The sequence below is a fragment of the Antechinus flavipes genome, chromosome 2 (genome assembly GCF_016432865.1).
Source record: "Antechinus flavipes isolate AdamAnt ecotype Samford, QLD, Australia chromosome 2, AdamAnt_v2, whole genome shotgun sequence".
NCBI classification, from domain to species: Eukaryota; Metazoa; Chordata; class Mammalia; order Dasyuromorphia; family Dasyuridae; genus Antechinus; species Antechinus flavipes.
In genome coordinates, this window is record NC_067399.1 from 654536017 (window position 1) to 654555942 (window position 19926).

A 19926-nucleotide genomic window follows, 5' to 3' on the forward strand; every position below is an offset into this window, starting at 1 on the left:
AGAGGATTCCTCTGGTCTTGACATTCTATGAGACTAAATTGAAATAAATGTTTTTATTGTAGTTGTTCAGTCTTTTTAGTTTTGTTTTACTCTTCACGATCCCATTTTAGGGTTTTGTTGGCAAAGATACTGCAGTGATTTGCCATTTCTTTCTCTAGCCCATTTTACACATGAAAAAATTAAGGCAAATAGGGTTAAGTGACTTGCCCAAGATCACACAGATAGTAAGTGTCTGAGCCTGGATTTGAACTCATAAAGATGAGTTTTCCTAATTCAAATCTCGTTGCCCTGTTCCTGCACCACCTAGCTGCCAAAATAAACATAGGCCAGCCCAATTATTCCAAGTGACTTGTCAACCTTCACCTAGAAACATTTCCTCCTGGCTATTCTCTCCTCCCTAAGTTTTTATGACATTATTATTCTTGATTTTCCTACCTACCTGACCAATCCTTTTCCATCCCCTTTGCTGGGCCATCATCCATGACTTACCTTCAGTCTGAGGGTGCACCAAGAGATGCCATCAGGAGTCCCTTTCTCTTCTCTCTCTAATTTTCTCCCTCTTAATGATCTCACCAGGTCAAATCTATGCAAATGACTTCCAAATCTACAAATCTTCTCACCTTTCCAAACTGAACAGGAGGTCTGTCTAAACTCCATAAGACTCCATGTCAAACTCAGTAGGTCCAAAACAAAGCTCATTATCTCTTTCTCTAAAACTACCCTTTCTCTTAACTTCCCTTATTCTTTCAAGAGCACTTCCATTCTTCGTTACTCATGTTTGAAACCTGGGAATCTCATTGCCCTTCTCCCTCTCCCACATATTCCAATCAACTGCCAAATTTGGGGTCCTCTTTCTCCATATGCCCCCAATATTCCCCTTCTCTATTAACACACACTGATGGTTGGTGGTGGTTGTTCCTCTTAATCAAAGAGGACCAAAATGACATCACTAGGTTAGAATCGAGTGACAGCGTGTCCAACTGCGGAGCAACACAAGCTCGAATGCTCTGCCGCAAGTCCGACACAGATAGTCCCTATGGATATTTGGAGTAATTTCTCTAATTTTACACATTTCACATTTCTTTGGGGCTAATTCAATCTTGCTTTGCTCATAGAGCACAACACCTTCTCTGATGAGAGCACGCCGTGTCGGGGGTCCTGCGCCAGTGTCTCCCATGTCATACAATCATCGCCTCTCACCTGGATAATTACAATATCCATGTACTCCAGCCAAACATTCTATTCCCCAAAAGACATTCCATCTCCATGACTTTGGCCGTCCTCCCCTCCTCAGCTCCTTTTCCTCCACTTCTTGGAATCCCTAATTCCCTTTAAGGATTATTCTAAGCAATATTTCCCACAAATGCCTTTTCCTGATTCAATCAATCAAGAAACATTTTTAAGCACCTACTATGTACCACTGATTCCCCAGTTGCTCAAATCCCCCATTGCATTTATCTCGTATCTATTTTATATTCACGTTTCTATGTATATGTTGCTTAGAATGTAACCGAGAACAACAGAGAACAGAGAATGCTGTTCTTTTTTTTTTTTTTGTCTTTTATGTCCCTAACATCCACTTGCACATAGTAGACATCTGATAAATATTTGTTGAAAAAAACTCAATTGATTGAATAGAAATGACTATAGAAGCACATATGGAGAATTCCCAAGAACATCACAACATTGAAGCTAAATCTTGGATCTCTTTAAATTAGGCAGTCTTTCTCCTTCTCTGGACCTCAGTTTCCTCATCTGTAAATCTATAATCCTGTGGCCTCCACAGCATGGTTCTGCTACAAAACCACCTCAACTACTTCTCTTGCTCCTCCCCTTTGCAAGACATACAACTTTGCCCCAGGAATGTGATAAACCAGCCCCTAGTGAACGCCAGTCCAGGGGCTCGGGCTCTCCCTCCTTGTGTGTATTATCTCCTGCCTGCCTCAGAGTGGGAGAAATGCTGGAGCCCTTCTAGGACTGGTGACTGCTGCTCACCTGCCCTGACTTTCAGGTTATTATAACATATCACAAGCTTTTTTGAGGGCAGGAGATGCGTCATATTCCTCTTATAGCACAGACTCTAGCCTAGCATGCAGTGAGTACCCACTGTCTGGATTTTGGTCCCATTTCTATTATTAACTCTCTGTGTGACCTTGAGCTCATCTTCTACTCTGGGATTTCAATCTCCTTAATTGCAAACACTGCATGATTTTTCTTTTTTTAATTTAAACTTTATTTTAACAGAGAGGATACTCTATCACTACAGGCTGGCAATTTCTCTGGCAAGTTATAGTTTTAGAGAATTATCTCAAGCACTGAGAAATTCATGACCAACCCAGGGTCACACAGTTAGGAAAGGCTTTTTGGAGAACGCAGCCTTGCACTGATGATAACAAACAGCAAGAATTTATGAAATTCCCAGCGATGCTTCTGACACAGTCCCAGTTCCAACTTCTAAAATTAGTCATTTTAGAGCTGAAAAAAAATTCAAAGTCATCTGCTTCAAGCCCCTCATTTAACAAAGGGGGAAACCACAAAGAGAAATGACTTCCAAGGTCAAACAGCTAACAAACAACAGCACTTGGACTCTAGCATCACAGAGTTAGATCAGGAAGGGACTTTTAAAGTTATGGGGTCCAACCTCTTCATTTTTCATGTGAGGAAACTAAGGCCTAAGGAGGAACATGAATCACTCAGTGTCATAAGTGTCTGAAACTGGACAAATGTTAGAAATGGAAGTTAGTAGTATTGGGATGCTACTGGATAATTACATTCCTCCTCCAGTGCTTTATCAGAGCATAAATGTGCCATCCAGATTCTTTTTTTTTAATTACTCAAAAAATCATCATTTTAAGAGCTACTCTGGATCAACTGAGAAATTTGGAAAGCACTTAGCACAGTGCCTGGCACACAGTAGGTGCTTAAAAAACTTTTACTTTTCTTTCTCCTGATTACATGTGCCAACTGTTAGGGGACATGAAAAGAAATTTAATATATAGGGATAGCTAGGTGGTACAGTAGATAGAGCGTCTGCCCTGAAGTCAGAAGTTCAAATCTGGTTCAAATCTTAACTCTTCCTAGCTGTGTGACTCTGAGCAAGTCACTTAACCCCAATTGCTTTAGAAAAAAAAAATTACTATATACCTTGTATACACTCAAAAACATACACATTGAATATTAAAGAAACAAGGGAATAACTGATTGGAATAACTGGAATTGGATAATAACTGGAATTGAATAACTGGATTGGAATAATTGGAATACCATTGGAATAACTGATTCTTATGTGACCCCAGGGCCACCTTGTCTAAATTCCCTCCAATAGAGAAATAATTTCTACAACATGGAAACCTACTTCTACTTGAATATTTCTATTGTCACTCAAGGCCCTCAATGGCTATACTGACAGGGACAATTTCCAGCAGGTAGGAACAGGGATGATTTTCCAGCCATTTTAGACAACAGAGGGGTCTTGTGGAAAGAGCACTGGATCTGGGGTTAGAGGGTCTGGCCCAAGCCCAGATCATCACTTCCTAGCTTTGCAGCTTTAAAAAGATCCTTCTCTGGGACTGAGTCCTCTTTCATAAAATGAGGGAGAGGAGTTGGACTAGAAAAGGGAGCTCTCAACCTGGAGTCCATGAACTTAAGAAAAATGGAAACCAATCCAGGCATTCTGGAAAGCAATTTGGAACTATGCCCCCAAGGCTATTAAACTGCCCGTGCCCTTTGGCCTAGTCATACTGCTACTAACTCCATGCCCCAAAGAGATCAAAGAAAGAGAAAAAGGACCGAGGGGACAAAAATATTCTGGCAGTTTTTGTAATTATAAAGCACTGGAAATGGAATGGACACCCATCAATTAAGGAAAGATTGAAGCAAGCTACGGTGTATGGATGAGAGAGGATATTATTGTGCTGTAGGAAATGATAGTTTTTGAAATGATGAAGATTTGTATGAACTGAAGCAGAATGAAGTGAGCAGAACCAGGATAACAATTTCTATATGAGCAATCACATTATAAACAACTCTGAAAGTCTTAGGAACGCTGAACAACACAATATCCTACCATGATTCCACACAACTTGAAACGTGTCACCTACCTCCTAATAGAGAGAAATAAAATGTAATTTAAAAAATTAAATTATGTAGCTAAACGTGCATGTTTATTTTATGTTTATATGTACATGTATGGTGTATTATTTTATGGACTTAAAATCTGATTGTGAGGAGTCCATCAGCTTTTCCTGACTGCCAAATGTGTCTGGGTCACAGAAATGGTTAAGAACTTGCGGCCTGCATGGTCCCCATGCTCTTTCACCAGTATTTAATGTTCTACTAGAGGATTCATATCAGGCAGCATGACGGAATGGGTCTGTTTGTAGCCAAAGGACGGGAACCCTGACTGCCACAATGTCCTATGTGACACTGGGCAAATTATAGGATTTTAAAGTGCTATAGAGGGCACCCTAAAAGTCACAGAGCAGTTATCTTTAAGCTTTAATCGCTATCATCCACATCACCACCATCTGGGACATAAGGGATTTGGACTAGTTGCCTCACAGGTCCATCTCAGCTCTGGATCTATGATCCCCACCATAAGTAAGGGTTGATTATGGAAGCTGTGATTTTTGAACCAGTGAAACCGCACCTTTATGAAGAATGAGATAAAAGGATAAGATCCATCCTTCCCTTGGAATCTGGGTTGGGTTCTAGCCTTCACTCAATCAAAAAATCACAGATTTAGATCTGGAAGAAAGCCTAAACAACATCGGATCCAAACTTTTTTTTTTTTTTTTTAACAAATGAAGAAACAAAGGAAGCCCATAATTGTCAGGTAATTTGCCTAGGGTCACACAACTAGGAAGTATCTGAGATAGAATTTGAACCCAGGCCTTCCTGGCAACGCCCACTGTTCTAACCATTATATCACATGGCCTCTAAGTCAACTCCAAAATGGAGCTGTTGATCTTAACAGGGATGGACCCAACGTTAACTGCAAAGGCAAGAGTAAAGAAAGCATTGGCCAAAAATACTGTCCATGGTACCACTCGTTTGCTGTGTACCTCACCCCCACTCTTCAAAAGAAGGAAGAGGAGAATAAGAGAGCCTCTCTTGATTCATCTGCCAGATGTACCTGGTCAGTGAAGTCCTGGGGGAGAGGGAAAACAAGAGAATAATGGCACCCATAACACATACGGTTCTGGCCAAGCTCTTAGAGGAAGTGCTATACTGTATGCCTGAGTAATAAGAGGAGAGAGAGAGACAAAGAGAGACAAAGAGAGAGAGAGACAGAGACAGAGACAGAGACAGAGACAGAGTGAGACAGAGAGAGAGAGAGAGAGAGAGAGAGAGAGAGAGAGAGAGAGAGAGAGAGAGAGAGAGAGAGATGGCAATTATTTCAATCTTCCAAAATGAAGCCAGAGAATGTGCGGCTATTTCCCATGCCTGAAGGGGCAGAAACATTTCTAGGAAAGTAGAGCTAGGGAAGACCAGGGGAACTTAGAAACTGAGATGGGGGAAGGAGGAAGAAGGAAGATTTGGGTTCAGCTCATACCTCAGTTATTAGTTGTATAATCCCATAGAGTCAATTAATCCACTTCAGACTTAGCCTTTTGATCGATAAAATGGGATCATTAATAGTGCCTTTCTCCCAGGATCATTTTGAAGAGCAGATGAGATAATTTATGTAAAACCTTTTGCAAAGCTTAAAGAGCTACAAAAATATTAGTTATCGTTATTCATTTGAGATTTATCTAGATGTTGCTACTTGCTAGTGGGATCAACTCCCAGCCCCCTCTGGGCTCTTCCCAAGGACATACGTGGCCACTCAATCCTAGCAATCCACCTAGGAAAAGGTGAGTGAGTGAAGGATGCAGATACCATGCCGCTGATGGGTCAGTCCATTCCTTCTTCCATCTTTAACAAGCTTCTCTAAAAGGAAGTGAGGTGCAGTGAAGAGGCAAGCCTGGCTTGGGAGTAGGGAGGACCAAATTTCACATCCCTCTTCCGATTCTTACAAGATACAGGACAATGGGAAAGTCACACAGAAGCGCAAAAGTTGAGTCAGTCAAGCCCTCCACAGCCACAGAGCTCCCCTCCACACTCAGAAAGGAAATCCCCGCCCTCTAATTAACTAACAGGAAGACTTAAGCTGAAATCTGGCCTCAGTCACTGGCTGCATGACTCTAAGCAAGTCACTGAATTTCTGGCGCCTGTTTGCTCATTTATTGATTGATGGTGATAATTGCACTTCCCTTCCAGGGCTGTTGTGAGGATCAAAAGTTGTAAAGTGTTTAGCACAGTGCCCAACACATAGTAGGCACTTAAGTAAATACTACTTTCTTTACATCAGCCTGAAGATCTCCAATGATCCAAAACAACTTAGTCCATATTTGGACACGCTACTCGTCAGGAAGCTTTTTTGCTTTTCTTTCTCTCATCAAGTCTAATGTTACCTCCTTGTAAATCTCTCTTCGCCCCCATTCAGTCACTTAATCTGTGCCAAAGTTTGTTCTGCTGCAAAATGGGGGAGATGCCCATAGCATCTACCTCCCAGGGGCATTGTGAATCCCAAATGCATAACATTTGTAAAACAGTGTGTAAACCTAAAAATGCGGTAGAGGGCACCCAAAAGTCCTGGAACCGTTTTAAGCTTTAATCTCCATAATCAGCATCACCATCATCATCGTCACCGTCAGCACCACCATCATCATCGTCACCGTCAGCACCACCATCATCATCGTCACCGTCAGCACCATCATCATCATCGTCACTGTCAGCACCACCATCATCATCACTATCAGCACCACCATCAGTACCAACTGTACCACCACCACCGAGAGACACTGGGCTGGCTCAAAACTGGATAATGAGGATCATTCTCATTTCTCTAGTTTAATGGTTCTCAAACTTTCTGGACTAGGGATTCTTTACACTCAATTATTAAGAATTATTGGGGCAGCTGGGTGGTGAAGTGAATAGAGCATCAGCCCAGAAGTCAGGAGGACCTGAGTTCAAATCTGGCCTCAGATGTTTAACATTTCCTAGCTGTGTGACCCTGGGCAAGTCACTTAACACCACCACCACCCCCAGAAAATAAGAGAATTATTGAGAATCCCCCCCAAAGAGTTTTTGTTTATATGGATTATATCTATCAATTTTTACTGTATTAGTGTTTGTCTTCTCAATGAGGGGGATGGAAAAAGAGGGAGAGAATTTGTAACCCAATATTTTAAAAATGTCAAAAATTGTTTTTACATGTATTGGGGGGGAAATAAAATATGAAATAAATGTCAAAATAACCATCAAAAATATTTATTATATTAGAAATTAAGACATTTTAGTATTATTGTGAAAGTAGTTTGAGATTGTAGACTCCCTGAAAGGGGCTCAGGGATTCCCAGGAGAACCACCCTTCAAAATATCCTACTCTAAATCTTTGACCTTTAGAAAGAGATATTTCCTCAAAGCAACTCTAGGAGAGAAATAGTGGAAACATACCCATTCTACAGATGAGGAAACAATTCAGGGTCACACAGCTTGTCAGAGTACTGGTAAAGGTTCAAACCTGATGGTCTTTCTGCTTTCTAGGATCACAGAACATAGATCTAGAACTGAAAGGGACCCCAGAGCCCAACTAGTCTAACATCATTTTACAGAGAAGGAAACTGAGGGTGAAACGGGTGGCGTGATTTGCCCAGGCTAACACAGCTAGTGAGTGTCTAAGGCAAAGTCTGACCCGGGTCTCCCTGCCAAGCCACAGACTACACAAACTCCAAGGTCCGCATTGCTTTAAAATTCCCTAAAGCGGAGCCGATGTGATGAGGGGGAATGATAACTGGAGGGGAAGCCTCACACCCCCGCCTCTCCCTTCACAGCAGCGGGCTGGAAGTCGAAGCCGGGGACCAAGGAGAGAGTCTTCCTGGAAGCCGCCCCAGCCGGCTTTGGCCCAGGATGGAGAACGGAACCCACAGGAATCCCAAACCAAAGACAAGAGTCCGTGGAGGCGGACGCCGGGGAGAGGAGGAGAGCAGGAGGAGCCTTTTCCTTACCAATCCGTCACAGTTGCTGATGGCCACGGCCGTGCCGGGCATGCCGGTGATGCTGCCAGTGAAGACGCAGTCCTGCTGGAGGGGCTGCCGGGAAAGCTCCCAGAAGTCCTCCTGCCACTGGGCGAAGGCCCCGGGGGCCACCAGCCGCTGCTTGGGCTTCAGGCCCAAGTGGAACTCCTTCCCGAAGATGGTGACGTTGAAATAAATGGAATACTTCCCCGCTGGGCGGGGGCCAGCCGGCTCTCCCGCCGCCACGGCAGGGCTTCGGGCCACGCGGTGCCGGCTGGAAGGGGTTGCCGGTGACGGGGGCGGCCTGCCAAACGCCCCGCTCCTGGAGGCGGCAGGTCCGGACACCACGTGCGAGAGGAAACGGCCGTGAGGATCCGCGCTGAACGGCACAAACACGCCATAGTCACTTAACTTGCCAGACAAGAGCAGCTCTGTTGGGCAGAGAGACAGAAATACCTCAGGACTTCCAGGGCACAGGCCAGGGGCATGGAGGGGGCAGTGGATGAATGGCCGTTGGCCCTCCCCTTTGCTGGCAGCCCTGAACCCCAGAAAAGGGGAAGCCCCTCCGCCCAAGCCTGGTTTCATTACTTCAGATTGCGTTCTTTTATTGCCGAGTGAGGCAACTTAGGAAGGACAAACTCCGGGTTCAAATCCCTCCTTCATAAGATTATAAATCTAGAGCTGAAAAAGACCTGGGAAGCTATTGAGTCCAACCCCCTCCCCCCCATTTTACAGGTGAAGAAACTGAGGAACTGCTTAAGGTCACACAACTAAGGGTCACAATCTCTCTGACTCCAGAGTTAGTCCTTACTACCTCCCCACATCACTGTGAGTGTTTCCTCATCAATAAAATGAGAATAAATAATGTCTTGTAAGTACCCGCCTCACAGGGCTGTTGTGAGGCTCAAATAAATGTCTATAAATCGCTTTGGGAACCTCACGGTGTTGTGTGGCAGCTAAACCGCTGTAGGGTAGCTAGGTGCCATAGTGGTTAGCGGCTGGACCCAGAGTCGGAAATTCAGCCTGAGCCACTCACTAGCTAGATGACTGAGCAAGTTCACTTAATCTCTGTCAGCCTTAAATTTCTCATCTGTAAAATGGGGATACTAATAGCAGCGCCTCCCAGAGGTGTTATAAGAATCAAGTGAGAGCATACATTTTATTATATGCTATAGAAATGTTAGCTGTCACATCCGTGTCAGTGATCCTCAGCAGCTCCAGCGTCCAATTATCTCCTAATTTTGTCAATTTGGGCCAGATCTCAGACAGAGTCAGAAGGAACGATAGGTCATCTACTCTAGGAAACAGAGGCCCCAGGAGGGGAAATAAGAAAACAGATAGTGCAGCGCTGGGATTCAAATGCAGGCCCTCTGGCATGAAATCCAGGCTTCCTTCCTTTATAGCCCAGAGTCTCCCCGGGCATTGTTGCACTATAAACCTCAATTATCTTTTCTGGAAAATGGGCATAATAATGCTATCCAGGGCCAGTCTGGGAAAAGTGCTTTGTAAACTTCAGAGCACCAAGTACATTCAAATTATCCTCATCAGTTTGTTATATGTCCTCCCATCTCCCAGGTTTCTACACTTGGGGAATAACGGTCAAGTTCTCTGCAGACACCAACATTCCAAACAAAACAATACCGCAATCTCTGGGCCCCCATCAACCCTAGCAGAAAAAATGCCTCCCGACAGAGCTTTTCGACTCTTTACAAGTCAGCTAGCAACAAGCATGTGAACTATGCATTCCCGGCCCGGCAAGGTCCCCCTCCCTGGGGAGTCAGTCATCCACCAGGGACAGGAGCCAGGAGGCCGCTATCTGGAGATGGGCCCCAGAGAGAGCCCTGTGGCAAAAGTGGGAAGGAGTTCTGCACTGGTGGAACACCCACTCTGCTCCACCCACCTATCCCCAACTTAAGGGATGGCCCAACCAGCCAAGTGCATAAAAAGACACAAAAATACACCTGTCAAAACAAACACACCTAGCAACCCCCAAAATAATCTACCATTCCAAGAGAGAAAAAGGAGAAGAAAGGGGACAAAGGAGACAAAGGAAAGAAGGAAAAGAAGGAAGGAAGGAAAGAAGGAAGGAAGGAAGGAAGAAAGAAAGAAAGGAAGAAAGAAAGAAAGGAAGGAAGGAAGGAAGGAAGGAAGGAAGGAAGGAAGGAAGGAAGGAAGGAAAGGAGAGAGTGAGAAAGGAAAGGAAGGAAGGAAGGAAGGAAGGAAAGAAGGAAGAAAGGAAGGAAGGAAAGAAGGAAAGAAGGAAGGAAAGAAGGAAGAAAGGAAGGAAGGGAGAGAGGGAGGGAGGAAGGAAGGAAAGAAGGAAGGAAGGAAAGAAGGAAGAGAGGGAGAGAGGGAGGAAGGGAGGAAGGAAGGAAGGAAAGAAGAAAAAAGGAAGGAAGGAAAGGAGAGAGGGAGAAAGGAAAGGAAGGAAAGAGGGAGGGAGGAAGGAAGGGAGGAAGGGAGGGAGAAAGAGGGAAAGAGAAACAAAGGAAGGGAGGAAAGAGAGGAGAAGAGGAAAGGGGGAGAAGAAGGAGGGAGGGAAAGAGTGAAAGCAGAGAATAGTAATAAAAGCACTGAACCTGGAGGCAAGAAATCTAAGTTTGAATCCCATCTCTGACACTGTCTAGCTTAAGTCCTTCATCTCTCTGAGCCTCAACTTATTCATCTTTAAAATGAGGGGAGGGGGTAGACTCAACGGCTTCTGGGATCCCTTCCAGCTCTAAATCTATAGTCCTATGGTTCTCTGATCTAAGATCCCGCACTCTCTACCTTCCAGGTTGTGGAGAGGAAAGCACTTTGGAAATCAATTGCAATATGAATGGGAGCTATTATTAGAAAGGAAGCGAACAGTTCCAAGTTTAGAAAGGCAACTCTTTAAAGTGACACAGTGACCAAGAATTTACAAGGCCCAGGTCCAGGCTAAGAAAAAAGGAAAGGAGAGGCAGGCAGAGGCTGGCGACATGCACGTTCCCGGCCTGCGGTGAGCCTGGGGTCACAGCCCCCAGCATCAGGCCACTGGCCCAGGCAGCAGGCACTGCAGTGTCTCCAACACTCCGGGGCTGTCAGGACCGCCAGTGACAGCTCCTTGGCTTCCATGTGGGATGATTCATGGGTCGGGGCTTGAGGAGGGATTCTCATTTCTACACATCCAGCTCTATCTTCGTCCCTTCCCCCTCACCTCCCTGGCTTGATAAAATCCAGAAATGATGTGTCCCTAAAAATTCTGTTCTCTCTGGGGCAATTGAGAGCGGGGAAGAAATGCTGATTTTCCTCGGTTTTGCTAAGCAAAGCCTGAATGATGGCTACGGATCGGACTTCCTGGGGTATATCCTTGGAAGCGTCCCACACATGGGGCAATTCTGGGCCATGAATGCACATCCTATGTGCACGCTCACTGGCACTGGGGGTGTGGTTCTGGCTAAGAACAGAACGCATGTGTGTATGTGATTCGATATGTTTCCAGACACCTCTGTTGGATGGGGTCAGAGGGGGAAATCTGTGTTCTCGGCATTTCCCTCCGTTTACGAAGGTGTGTTTGTACATACATGTGAGAGAGAGTCTAACTATCAAGCGAGGGCCATGTTTGTGCATTCTTGCAGGCAGATGTCCATGTGTGCTGATGTCCAGATCACCGGACACCCTGAGACACCCCCCAGCCAGGCTTGTGAACGCCTAGTGGCTGCCCGTCGAAGCGGGGCACTCTGGTGTTGCTGAAACTTTCTTCCTCCCTTTCCTCTGGGGGAGAGGGATACAGAAACAGAGAAGTGAAGGAGAGATGCAAAAGACTTGCAAAAAGCAGACACAGAGGAAAAAGAGAAACCAGAGGCTGAGGTAGGAGAAAGGGAAAATAGAAGGTTGAAAAGAGAGGAGATAAGATAGAAAGAGAAGAGACAGGAGAAATGAGAAAAATAATACAAGAGGAGAGAATAGAGTGAAATGTGAGAAAGGAAACCAAGAGAGGCAGAGAGAGAGAGAGAGAGAGAGAGAGAGAGAGAGAGAGAGACAGAGAGACAGAGAGAAACAGAGACAGAGAGAGAAAGAGAGAAGGAAGGGGGGAGGGAGAAAGAGAGGAGGAGAGAGGGAGGGAGGGGAAGGAAGGAAGGAGGGACGGAAGTTAGGAAGACAGAGAGAGAAAGAGGGGGAAAGAAAGAGAGAGAGAAATAAAGACAGAGAGAAAGAGGGGAAGAAAGAGAGAGAGAAAGAGAGAGAAAGAAAGAAAGAAAGAAAGAAAGAAAGAAAGAAAGAAAGAAAGAAAGAAAGAAAGAAAGAAAGAAAGAAAGAAAGAAAGAAAGAGAAAGAAAGAAAGAAAGAAAAAAGAAAGAAAGAAAGAAAGAAAGAAAGAAAGAAAAAGAAAGAAAGAAAGAAAGAAAGAAAGAAAGAAAGAAAGAAAGAAAGAAAGAAAGTTTGGAAAGGAGATATGCAAAGGAGAAAAAGGAAGACAGGATGGAGTGGAGAAATGAACTGCTCAGCCCAAAGTTTGCACACACAGCAAGGCACGCACACATCTCTCTCTTTCTTTCTCTGTCTCTCTGTCTCTGTGTCTCTCTGTGTCTCTGTCTCTGTCTCTCAGTCTCTCTCTCTCTCTCTCTCTCTCTCTCTCTCTCTCTCTCTCTCTCTCTCTCTCTCTCTCTCTCTCTCTCTGACACACACACACACACACACACACACACACACACACACACACCACATCCCCTCTCAGTTCCCCGATCTCCCTCCCGCCAGCCTCACCTTGGGTCCTGGTGGCCGCGGCAGCCGAAAGCCAGCAATTGAGAGGGACCCAGCACGAGAGCAGGACCCTGAGGTAGTCCATCTGGGGCGGGCGCCGCGGAGCCGGGCCCCGCTCCCTCGCTCGGCAGCGCACGGGCCGGCCGGAGTCCGCCTCTGGGCTCGGGCTAGGCGGAGGAGGCGGACTGAGGGATGCGGAGCGCCGCCAGCTTTCCTGGCTCTGCCGACGCCGGAGACCCCGCGAGCCCGATTCGTCGGCTCCTCCTCCCCGCAGCCCGCCCCGGCCCCGGCCCCGGCCCTCGCTCCCGCCCCCTCGCCCCGAGTGCGCGCTGTACCGCCGCCGAGACCCGCTGCCCCCGAGCTCAAGAGGCACTGGGGGAGGGCGGGCGGGAGGGAGGGGAGCCGGGGCGACGGGGGAGGGGAGGAGCAGAGACGCGAGGGGAGGGGAGGGGACAGAGCGGGGGAGCGCCGGAGAGCTGGAGAGAGATAGAACTGACCCAGAGACCGAGACACCGAGAGACAGAGACGGACGGAAGGGACAGAAAGAGAAGTAGGGAGATCGCGAAACAGAGACAGAAGAGCCTGGGACAGAGATACAGCGAGAGAGACAGAGAGAGAGAGACAGACAGACAGACAGACAGACACAGATTCAGAGAGAGACACACAGAGAGACAGAGAAACAGAGAGAGACAGAAAGACAGACAACGGGTGGGGGGGGAGAGGGGGGCAGAGAGACAGAAACAGATTGGGAGATTCAGACACATTAACAGTTCAAGACAAAGACAGATGGACAGACCGAGTCTGGAGTCAGGGCAGAGCATCAGGGAGGGGGAGGGGGAGAGGGCAAGCTGTTTCAGGGGAGATTTGACGATCCGGGCAGACTTGGTTGGGCACGTGTTGCCCAAATCTCTGCAGGATCTAGTGGCTGGGGAACAGCCCAGCCGGGGATGGGCTGGACCTGAGGATCCCCGGCTCTCCTGCCCACCTACACCCAAGCTCTCCCTTCCCCTCTGCCCTCCTGGGCTCTGGCCTCCCCACCTGGCCCTGACTCTTGCTGGGAAAGGTTCTTGAAGACCCCTCCCCTCAGTGGGCTGCCAAAGATTCCCAGCAGGCCAGGCAGCATCTAGTCCCCATCTTCCCTCATTTTAGAGGAGAAGAAGCTGAGGGCCCCCCCCCACAAACTGAGTCATTTACAACTGAGCCATAAGGAGTCAGACCTGGGAGGCCAATTTCAACTCTCCATCTGGGTCCTGCCCCCTCTGATCTCCTTGTCCCAGGGATTCCTGCTTTGTGCCATTCCCACAACCATTCTCCTGAGGTGCAGGCCCTCCTGAGGCCCCTGCTCGTTTATCTTAGTGGGGAGGTGTTCTTTAAAAACAATAAAATCCAAATTCCCTCGCTCGGGGTTCAAGGCCTTCTGCACTGTGGCTCCAAACTGCCCTCCCGGCCTTGCCCACCATGCTCTCCCCGGCTCAGGAGTTCTCTGCTTCAACCCCAGCAGATCCCGGCAGACCTGGTTCTTCCAGGCCCTGCCTTCCCCTGCACTGGCCCTTGGGCAGCCAAGCCTCTCCACCCTCAAGGCCCGGCTCAGAGGCCAGTTCTTTGCTGAAGCCTTCTGGGATTCCTCCCTGTCTTCTCCCAGCATAAAGTATCCTCTCCACCCTGCAGTTGTCCGTCTGGGGCCTTCCTTTGTTCCCATCCACCTCCCCTTTACATCCTAAGCACTCCTACATATGTGCTATCCCCTCCATTAGAGTACAGGGAAACGGGACTGGGTTGGGAAGCAAAAGACCTGGCTTCTTACTGACTGACTTGAAGTAAGTCCCTTTACTTTTCTAAGCCTCAGTTTCCTTGTGTGTAAAATGGGACAGAAGGGTGCTAAGGGGCCTCTGAGGTTCCTTCCTCCTCTAAATCTATGATTCCATGATCTTTGGGTTCAAGCTCCCAACAAAAGTAGGCACTCAATGCCTATTGACTTGAACTGAGCCTTTAAGAGGTTACAAGGGGCAGCCAGGTGGCACCAGCCCTGAAGTCAGGAGAATCTGAGTTCAAATTTGACCTCAGACAATTCGCGATGGCTGTGTGACCCTGTGTAAGCCACTTAACCCCAGTTCCCTCAGGAAAGAAAAAAATCCGGCTCTACATCCAGCTGGGGCTTTGATTGTCTGGATTTAAGAGAGTGACAAAGAAAATGTTAATAATGAAGTTTAAAGTTCAAAGTGCATCGTGTACATACATTTCTTTTTCAGGGAGCTGGTTGTTAAACATTTAGCATCCCAAACTAATAAGGGTCACGGGGAGATGAGTGAAGAGAGAACATGATGGGACGGTCGATGAACAAACTGAAAACTCCTGTTTTCATTCATATAAGAGCAGGAACAGTCAGCATTTTAAATCAGTCAGTTCATATTTATTAATTTCCTATCATATAGAGTTTAGAAAGTGCTTACAATGGGCCACGCATTGTGCTAAGCGCTTTACAATTATTACCTCAGTTGATCCTCACAATAATCCTGAAAGGTTGATTGTAATGTTCTCTTGTTCGGTTTTCTTGGAGGTCTCTGGGAGCAGCCTTCGTTTCAGTTCAGTAATCACAAGTACAGCCAAGGGTTAAAGTCCAAATCCTTTATTGTCTCTTTCCAAGTCTTGTCTCCTTTCCTGGGGCCCGGTTAGCTTTCTCAGAGGCCTATCTCTCTCCTTGGTTCTGAGAGCTTGAGCTCCTGCCTCCTTCTCTGCCCTCTGCATCTCTCCGAATCCAAGGGTTTGTGCTTCAGCCTCCAGCCACCACAAAGGAGGACGATGGAATGAATCTGTCTCGGCCTCCGAGAGCTTCTAATGGGCTTGTCCTCCTGGCCCTGAGAGCTTCTCCTTATATGTTCCACACTGAGTCTACACCAATCATTATATCACTAGGAAACCATTATTTGTTGTAGGATTAAATCAATGCCAAACTAGATTTAACCACTGTCTCCTCAGTTCCATTTAGTCCCTTGTTTCAAGTTCTGGCCCATAACAGTAGATGTTGCTATTAGCCCCCTTTTACAGATGAGGAAAGTGAGGTTAGATGGTTTGCCCAAAGTCACACACGTACTAAGTAGCTGAAGTTGCACTTCCTGACTCCAGGCTCAGGGCTCACTCTGCCGCACTCCCTGACTGTGAAAAAGTCCCTGTCCTTGAGGACTGAGCAATATGGAAACATAAAATCATCAGCAGGGCATGAGCAGCTGCAAAGAGCCAGAAAGACCGGTGTAGAAGGTGACACCAGACTGAGACTGAAAGGAACTAGGGATTTTACGTGAACGAGGTTGAGAAGGGAGAGCATTTGGGGACAAAGACAGAGCAGTGGCTATGAAGAGAAGGAAGGCCAGTCCAGCTGGTTGTGTGAGAAAGGGATTGTGTAAGAAGACTGGAAATGTCAGATGAGTTTCTAGTTACTCCTGGAGGTAATAGGGAACCACCAGAGTGAGTAGGTAAGGGAGTGACATGATCCTGGTTTGGTTTGGTTTTTGTTTTTTTCAGTCTCCATTTCTCCAGTTGCAAAGTAGGGATGCTTTAAAGACAAAAATATGATCCTACCCTGGTAATTAGAGCATTGGCTTTGGAGGACCTGCATTGGCGTCTCAGTGCTTATTACAAGTCACTTCCCATTATGTTGGACTTCAGTTTCCTTCTCTGGATTATGAGGGGCTTTGCCCTAAATAACCTCTAAGGTACTTTCCAGATTTAAATCCTATGACCCTCACTCAGTCTTTCATTGTTGGCCTCTCCTCTACTTAGCCCTCTTCTGGGGTGGGGGTGGGGGAGAACAGGGAGAGGAATATCCCCTGTTGGAGTCCCTGAGGTCTCTGCCGGAGCTCCTTGCAAGATGGCGTAGGCAGAGCTGGAAACGCCAGCCTGGTTTTCTGACATACAAAAATCCCCTTCCTGGGGCTACAATGACCCCTCTTGTTGCTTGGTATCGAATGTCCGGTGTGCCTTCCCAATGAGGGAACCTTTGTTAAAGAAAAGACCACTCCTCTCTTCTTGGACTATCAAAATTCTGCCTGTCCCCATGAGAACCCAGGAGAGAGGGGACACAGCAAGTTTAACCCCGGACCAGAGAGAGCGGCGTCGGAGAGCCAGAAGAGTCCAATTAGTCCTTTTCTGAAGTGACCGGAAATCATCAGTGTGGGACAGGGAGGAGGGAATGGTTGGTGGAGAGGTGACAAACGAAGGGTAGTTAGATGTCACAATTAGAAGAGATCTTAGGCCATAGGACATGGCCCCGGATGTAGAATGTTAGAGTCGAAAGATGTTAAGAAATTGGAGCTATGTAATGCAACTTTCTTATTGGATAAATAATAAAACTGAAGCACAGATTGTAGAAGTGACTTGTCCAACATCACTGTGCAAGCCAAAATTTGAACACCGATCCTCTGATCAGTGAATGAACAAATGAATGACTCAGCATTTATTAAGCACCTAATATGTGCCCAGCACATAGATAGGACGGAGTTCCACTACAAAAGTGAAACTGTCCCAGCTCTCGAGGAACTTACATTCTAATAGGCAAAAACAACATATAAAAGAGAGGCAAAGATGTAAGTTCACATTCTAGGTGGGAGACCACACACACACACACACACACACACACACACACGGCTGTTGGATAACAGAACAGGAGTTCATAGGATCAGAGAATCATGGGATTTGAAACTGGGAAAAGACTCAAAAAGAACATCTAGTCTTCATTTTCAGAAAAGGAACCTGAGAGAAACAGACTCAGAAAGGGGAAGTCTCTCAGTCAAGCTCAGTCAGACAGTAATGAGCATAAAGTCAGAGAGTTCACATTCTGCTTTTTAATAACTAGTAATAGCTAATTATTAATTTTATAACTGTTAATAATAACTAATAATTTAATAACTAATAAAAACAATAATTTTAATAATAAAACATTCTGGTTTTAAATAACAGCCCAAGACAAGCATATAATGTAGTGGATGAAAAGTATTCCGTGGATCAGTCCATGCTGACATGACATTTTGTGATTTATAAAGGAAGGAAACAAACATTTATTAAGCTCCCTCTGTGTGCCAAGTGATTTATAAACGTTATGTTATTTGATCCTTGCTGTCCTGGGAGGTAGGTTCTATCATTGTCTCCATTTCATAATTGAAGAAACTGAGGTAGACAGAAGTTCAATGACTTGCTTGGGGTCACACAGCTGAAAAGCATCTGAGGCTGGATTGGAACTTGAGGGACAGAGGGAGCAGCTTCCCGCCTCTACCAATGGAATTACTTACGAGTTGCCAAGGGCATTTGTAACTTAAGGGTCCTGCCTAGGGTCACCCAATTAGGGTGCATCAAAAGCAAGAATTTGAACCCAGATCTTCTTGCCTCTGAGACCAGCTCTCTATGCCCTAGGGCTTCTCAAACGCACATGATTAGGGGGGAGCTAGATGGGAAGAAACCGGCCATAGAGTCAGGAAGAACGATCTGAGTTCAAACGTGACCTCAGACACTTATTGGGTGTGACCAAGTCACTTACCCCCAGTTGCGCCCTCCAAAAAAAAGCAAGTGGTTAGTGGGAATGATTAGCAAAATATAGGAAGCTGCCAGAGCCAGTCCTTCTCTCTCAAGGTCCCGAGAAGGCAGCACCCCCCAATGGAAAGAATATCCAACTTGGAGTCACAGACACTTGTTCCAGTCCTGGATCCAGCATTTATTCTCCATGCTAACAGTTATTTAGCCTTCAAGGTTCACAATGCACTTACATATGATATCTCATCTCATCTTCACAACTTGTGGGATTGAGTGCTACTATTATTATGCCCATTTATTGTCTGTCTCTGTCTCCCACCAGCCGTGGGGGCATCCCACCTCACGCCTCCTACTAAAAGTAACTTTTGTACCATTTATTCCAGGTGCAAAATGCTCAGGTCTGGCTCTGTCTAGTTCCTCCAACAACAGCAAGGAAACAGAACTCTGCCTGGGGATTCGGGGTGTGGAGAGCCCATGGCCAGGTACGCAGTGGGTGCCTGACATTTCCCAAAAAGCCGGGGAAAGAGCTGTCTCAGCAGGACCCAAGGCCTCGGGCGGGGCTTTTTAAGTAAGCTTCCCACCTGCCAAGGCTCAAGGGAACAGGGAGAGTCCCACTTCTTCATCAGCGCTCGCTCACAGCTGCTCCCGCTCTCTTGGAATCATCAAATGTTTGCTCTGGAAGGGCACTCGGAGCATCTCTAGCCCAACCTCCCCTTTCAGAGACATGACACAGGGAAGGAAGCCTAAAATCCAGGTCTCCTGATTTCCATGGCTCTGAGCTCTTCCGCCCAGGTAAAAAGAGTCTGGAAGCTGACCACTTTGCCCTCCTATCTAGTTCACAACCAACACATTCTGAGGAAGCAAAGTTCTCTCTCCCAGACCCGGCCCATGCTCAGATGCCATATACTCTGCTTCTAAGGGGGCAAAATCCGGTCTATGACGGCCTATTGCCCATACGTCCTTCACCCTTCTTTCAAGGAACTATCCCCCTACTTCTTTACAGGTTGAAATCCTACCTATTCTCCGCATCCAACAAAATGTTCAAAGCAGCACCCTATACTAGCAACAAACAGACAAAAACAGGAAACAAAGTGGGTGCCCCTCGATTTGGGAAATGCGTTAACAAACTTCAGTACCAGGATGTAACCTGGGTTTTCAGCCCTGGGGCATTTTACATGTTGTTGCTTAGGTGTGACTCCAGAACGGTGGAGAGAATGCTGATCAGTGATATGATGGTAGAAGGGTGGAGTTGGGAAGAGATCATAGTCAGAGAGAAATATTCTTCTTTTATTATTTTTCAATTATTATTATTATTTCAAAAACATTATTTTTCAAATTATATTATTATAATATACACTGTCTTGTGGATTGACTTCAGACAGATGGAGAAGGAGGGGGGGAAAAAAAAGAATACCCCTTCTTTCCTAATCTCTCATAGCCAACTCTTCCTCTTATGCATAAAATCACACAATATTGTCTCCACCAGCCAACAGTCACGCTTAAGCAGCAACACCCAAAATGTCCCAGGAGTAACCTAAATTTTGACTAAATTTAAGTCAAAATTTGACACAACGACTAAAATTTGAATGTAATGAAATGTTTTTGTAGCATTCAGAGAAAC

The 19926-nt window shown here is 46.2% G+C and overlaps 1 protein-coding gene across 1 annotated transcript in view; it reads right to left on the reverse strand.

The window, feature by feature from the left end:
* The window catches only part of LOC127546996 (A disintegrin and metalloproteinase with thrombospondin motifs 14-like), a 51375-nt gene extending 40219 nt beyond the window's left edge, over positions 1–11156 (reverse strand). Inside the window, exons 1-2 of the mRNA XM_051973862.1 lie at positions 11027–11156; positions 8052–8491 (exon numbers count right to left, since the gene is read on the reverse strand). Coding sequence (XP_051829822.1) covers positions 8052–8491; positions 11027–11156 — 570 coding nt within the window. The remainder of the gene's footprint in view (positions 1–8051; positions 8492–11026) is intronic.
* Between the last annotated feature and the right edge of the window lie 8770 nt (positions 11157–19926).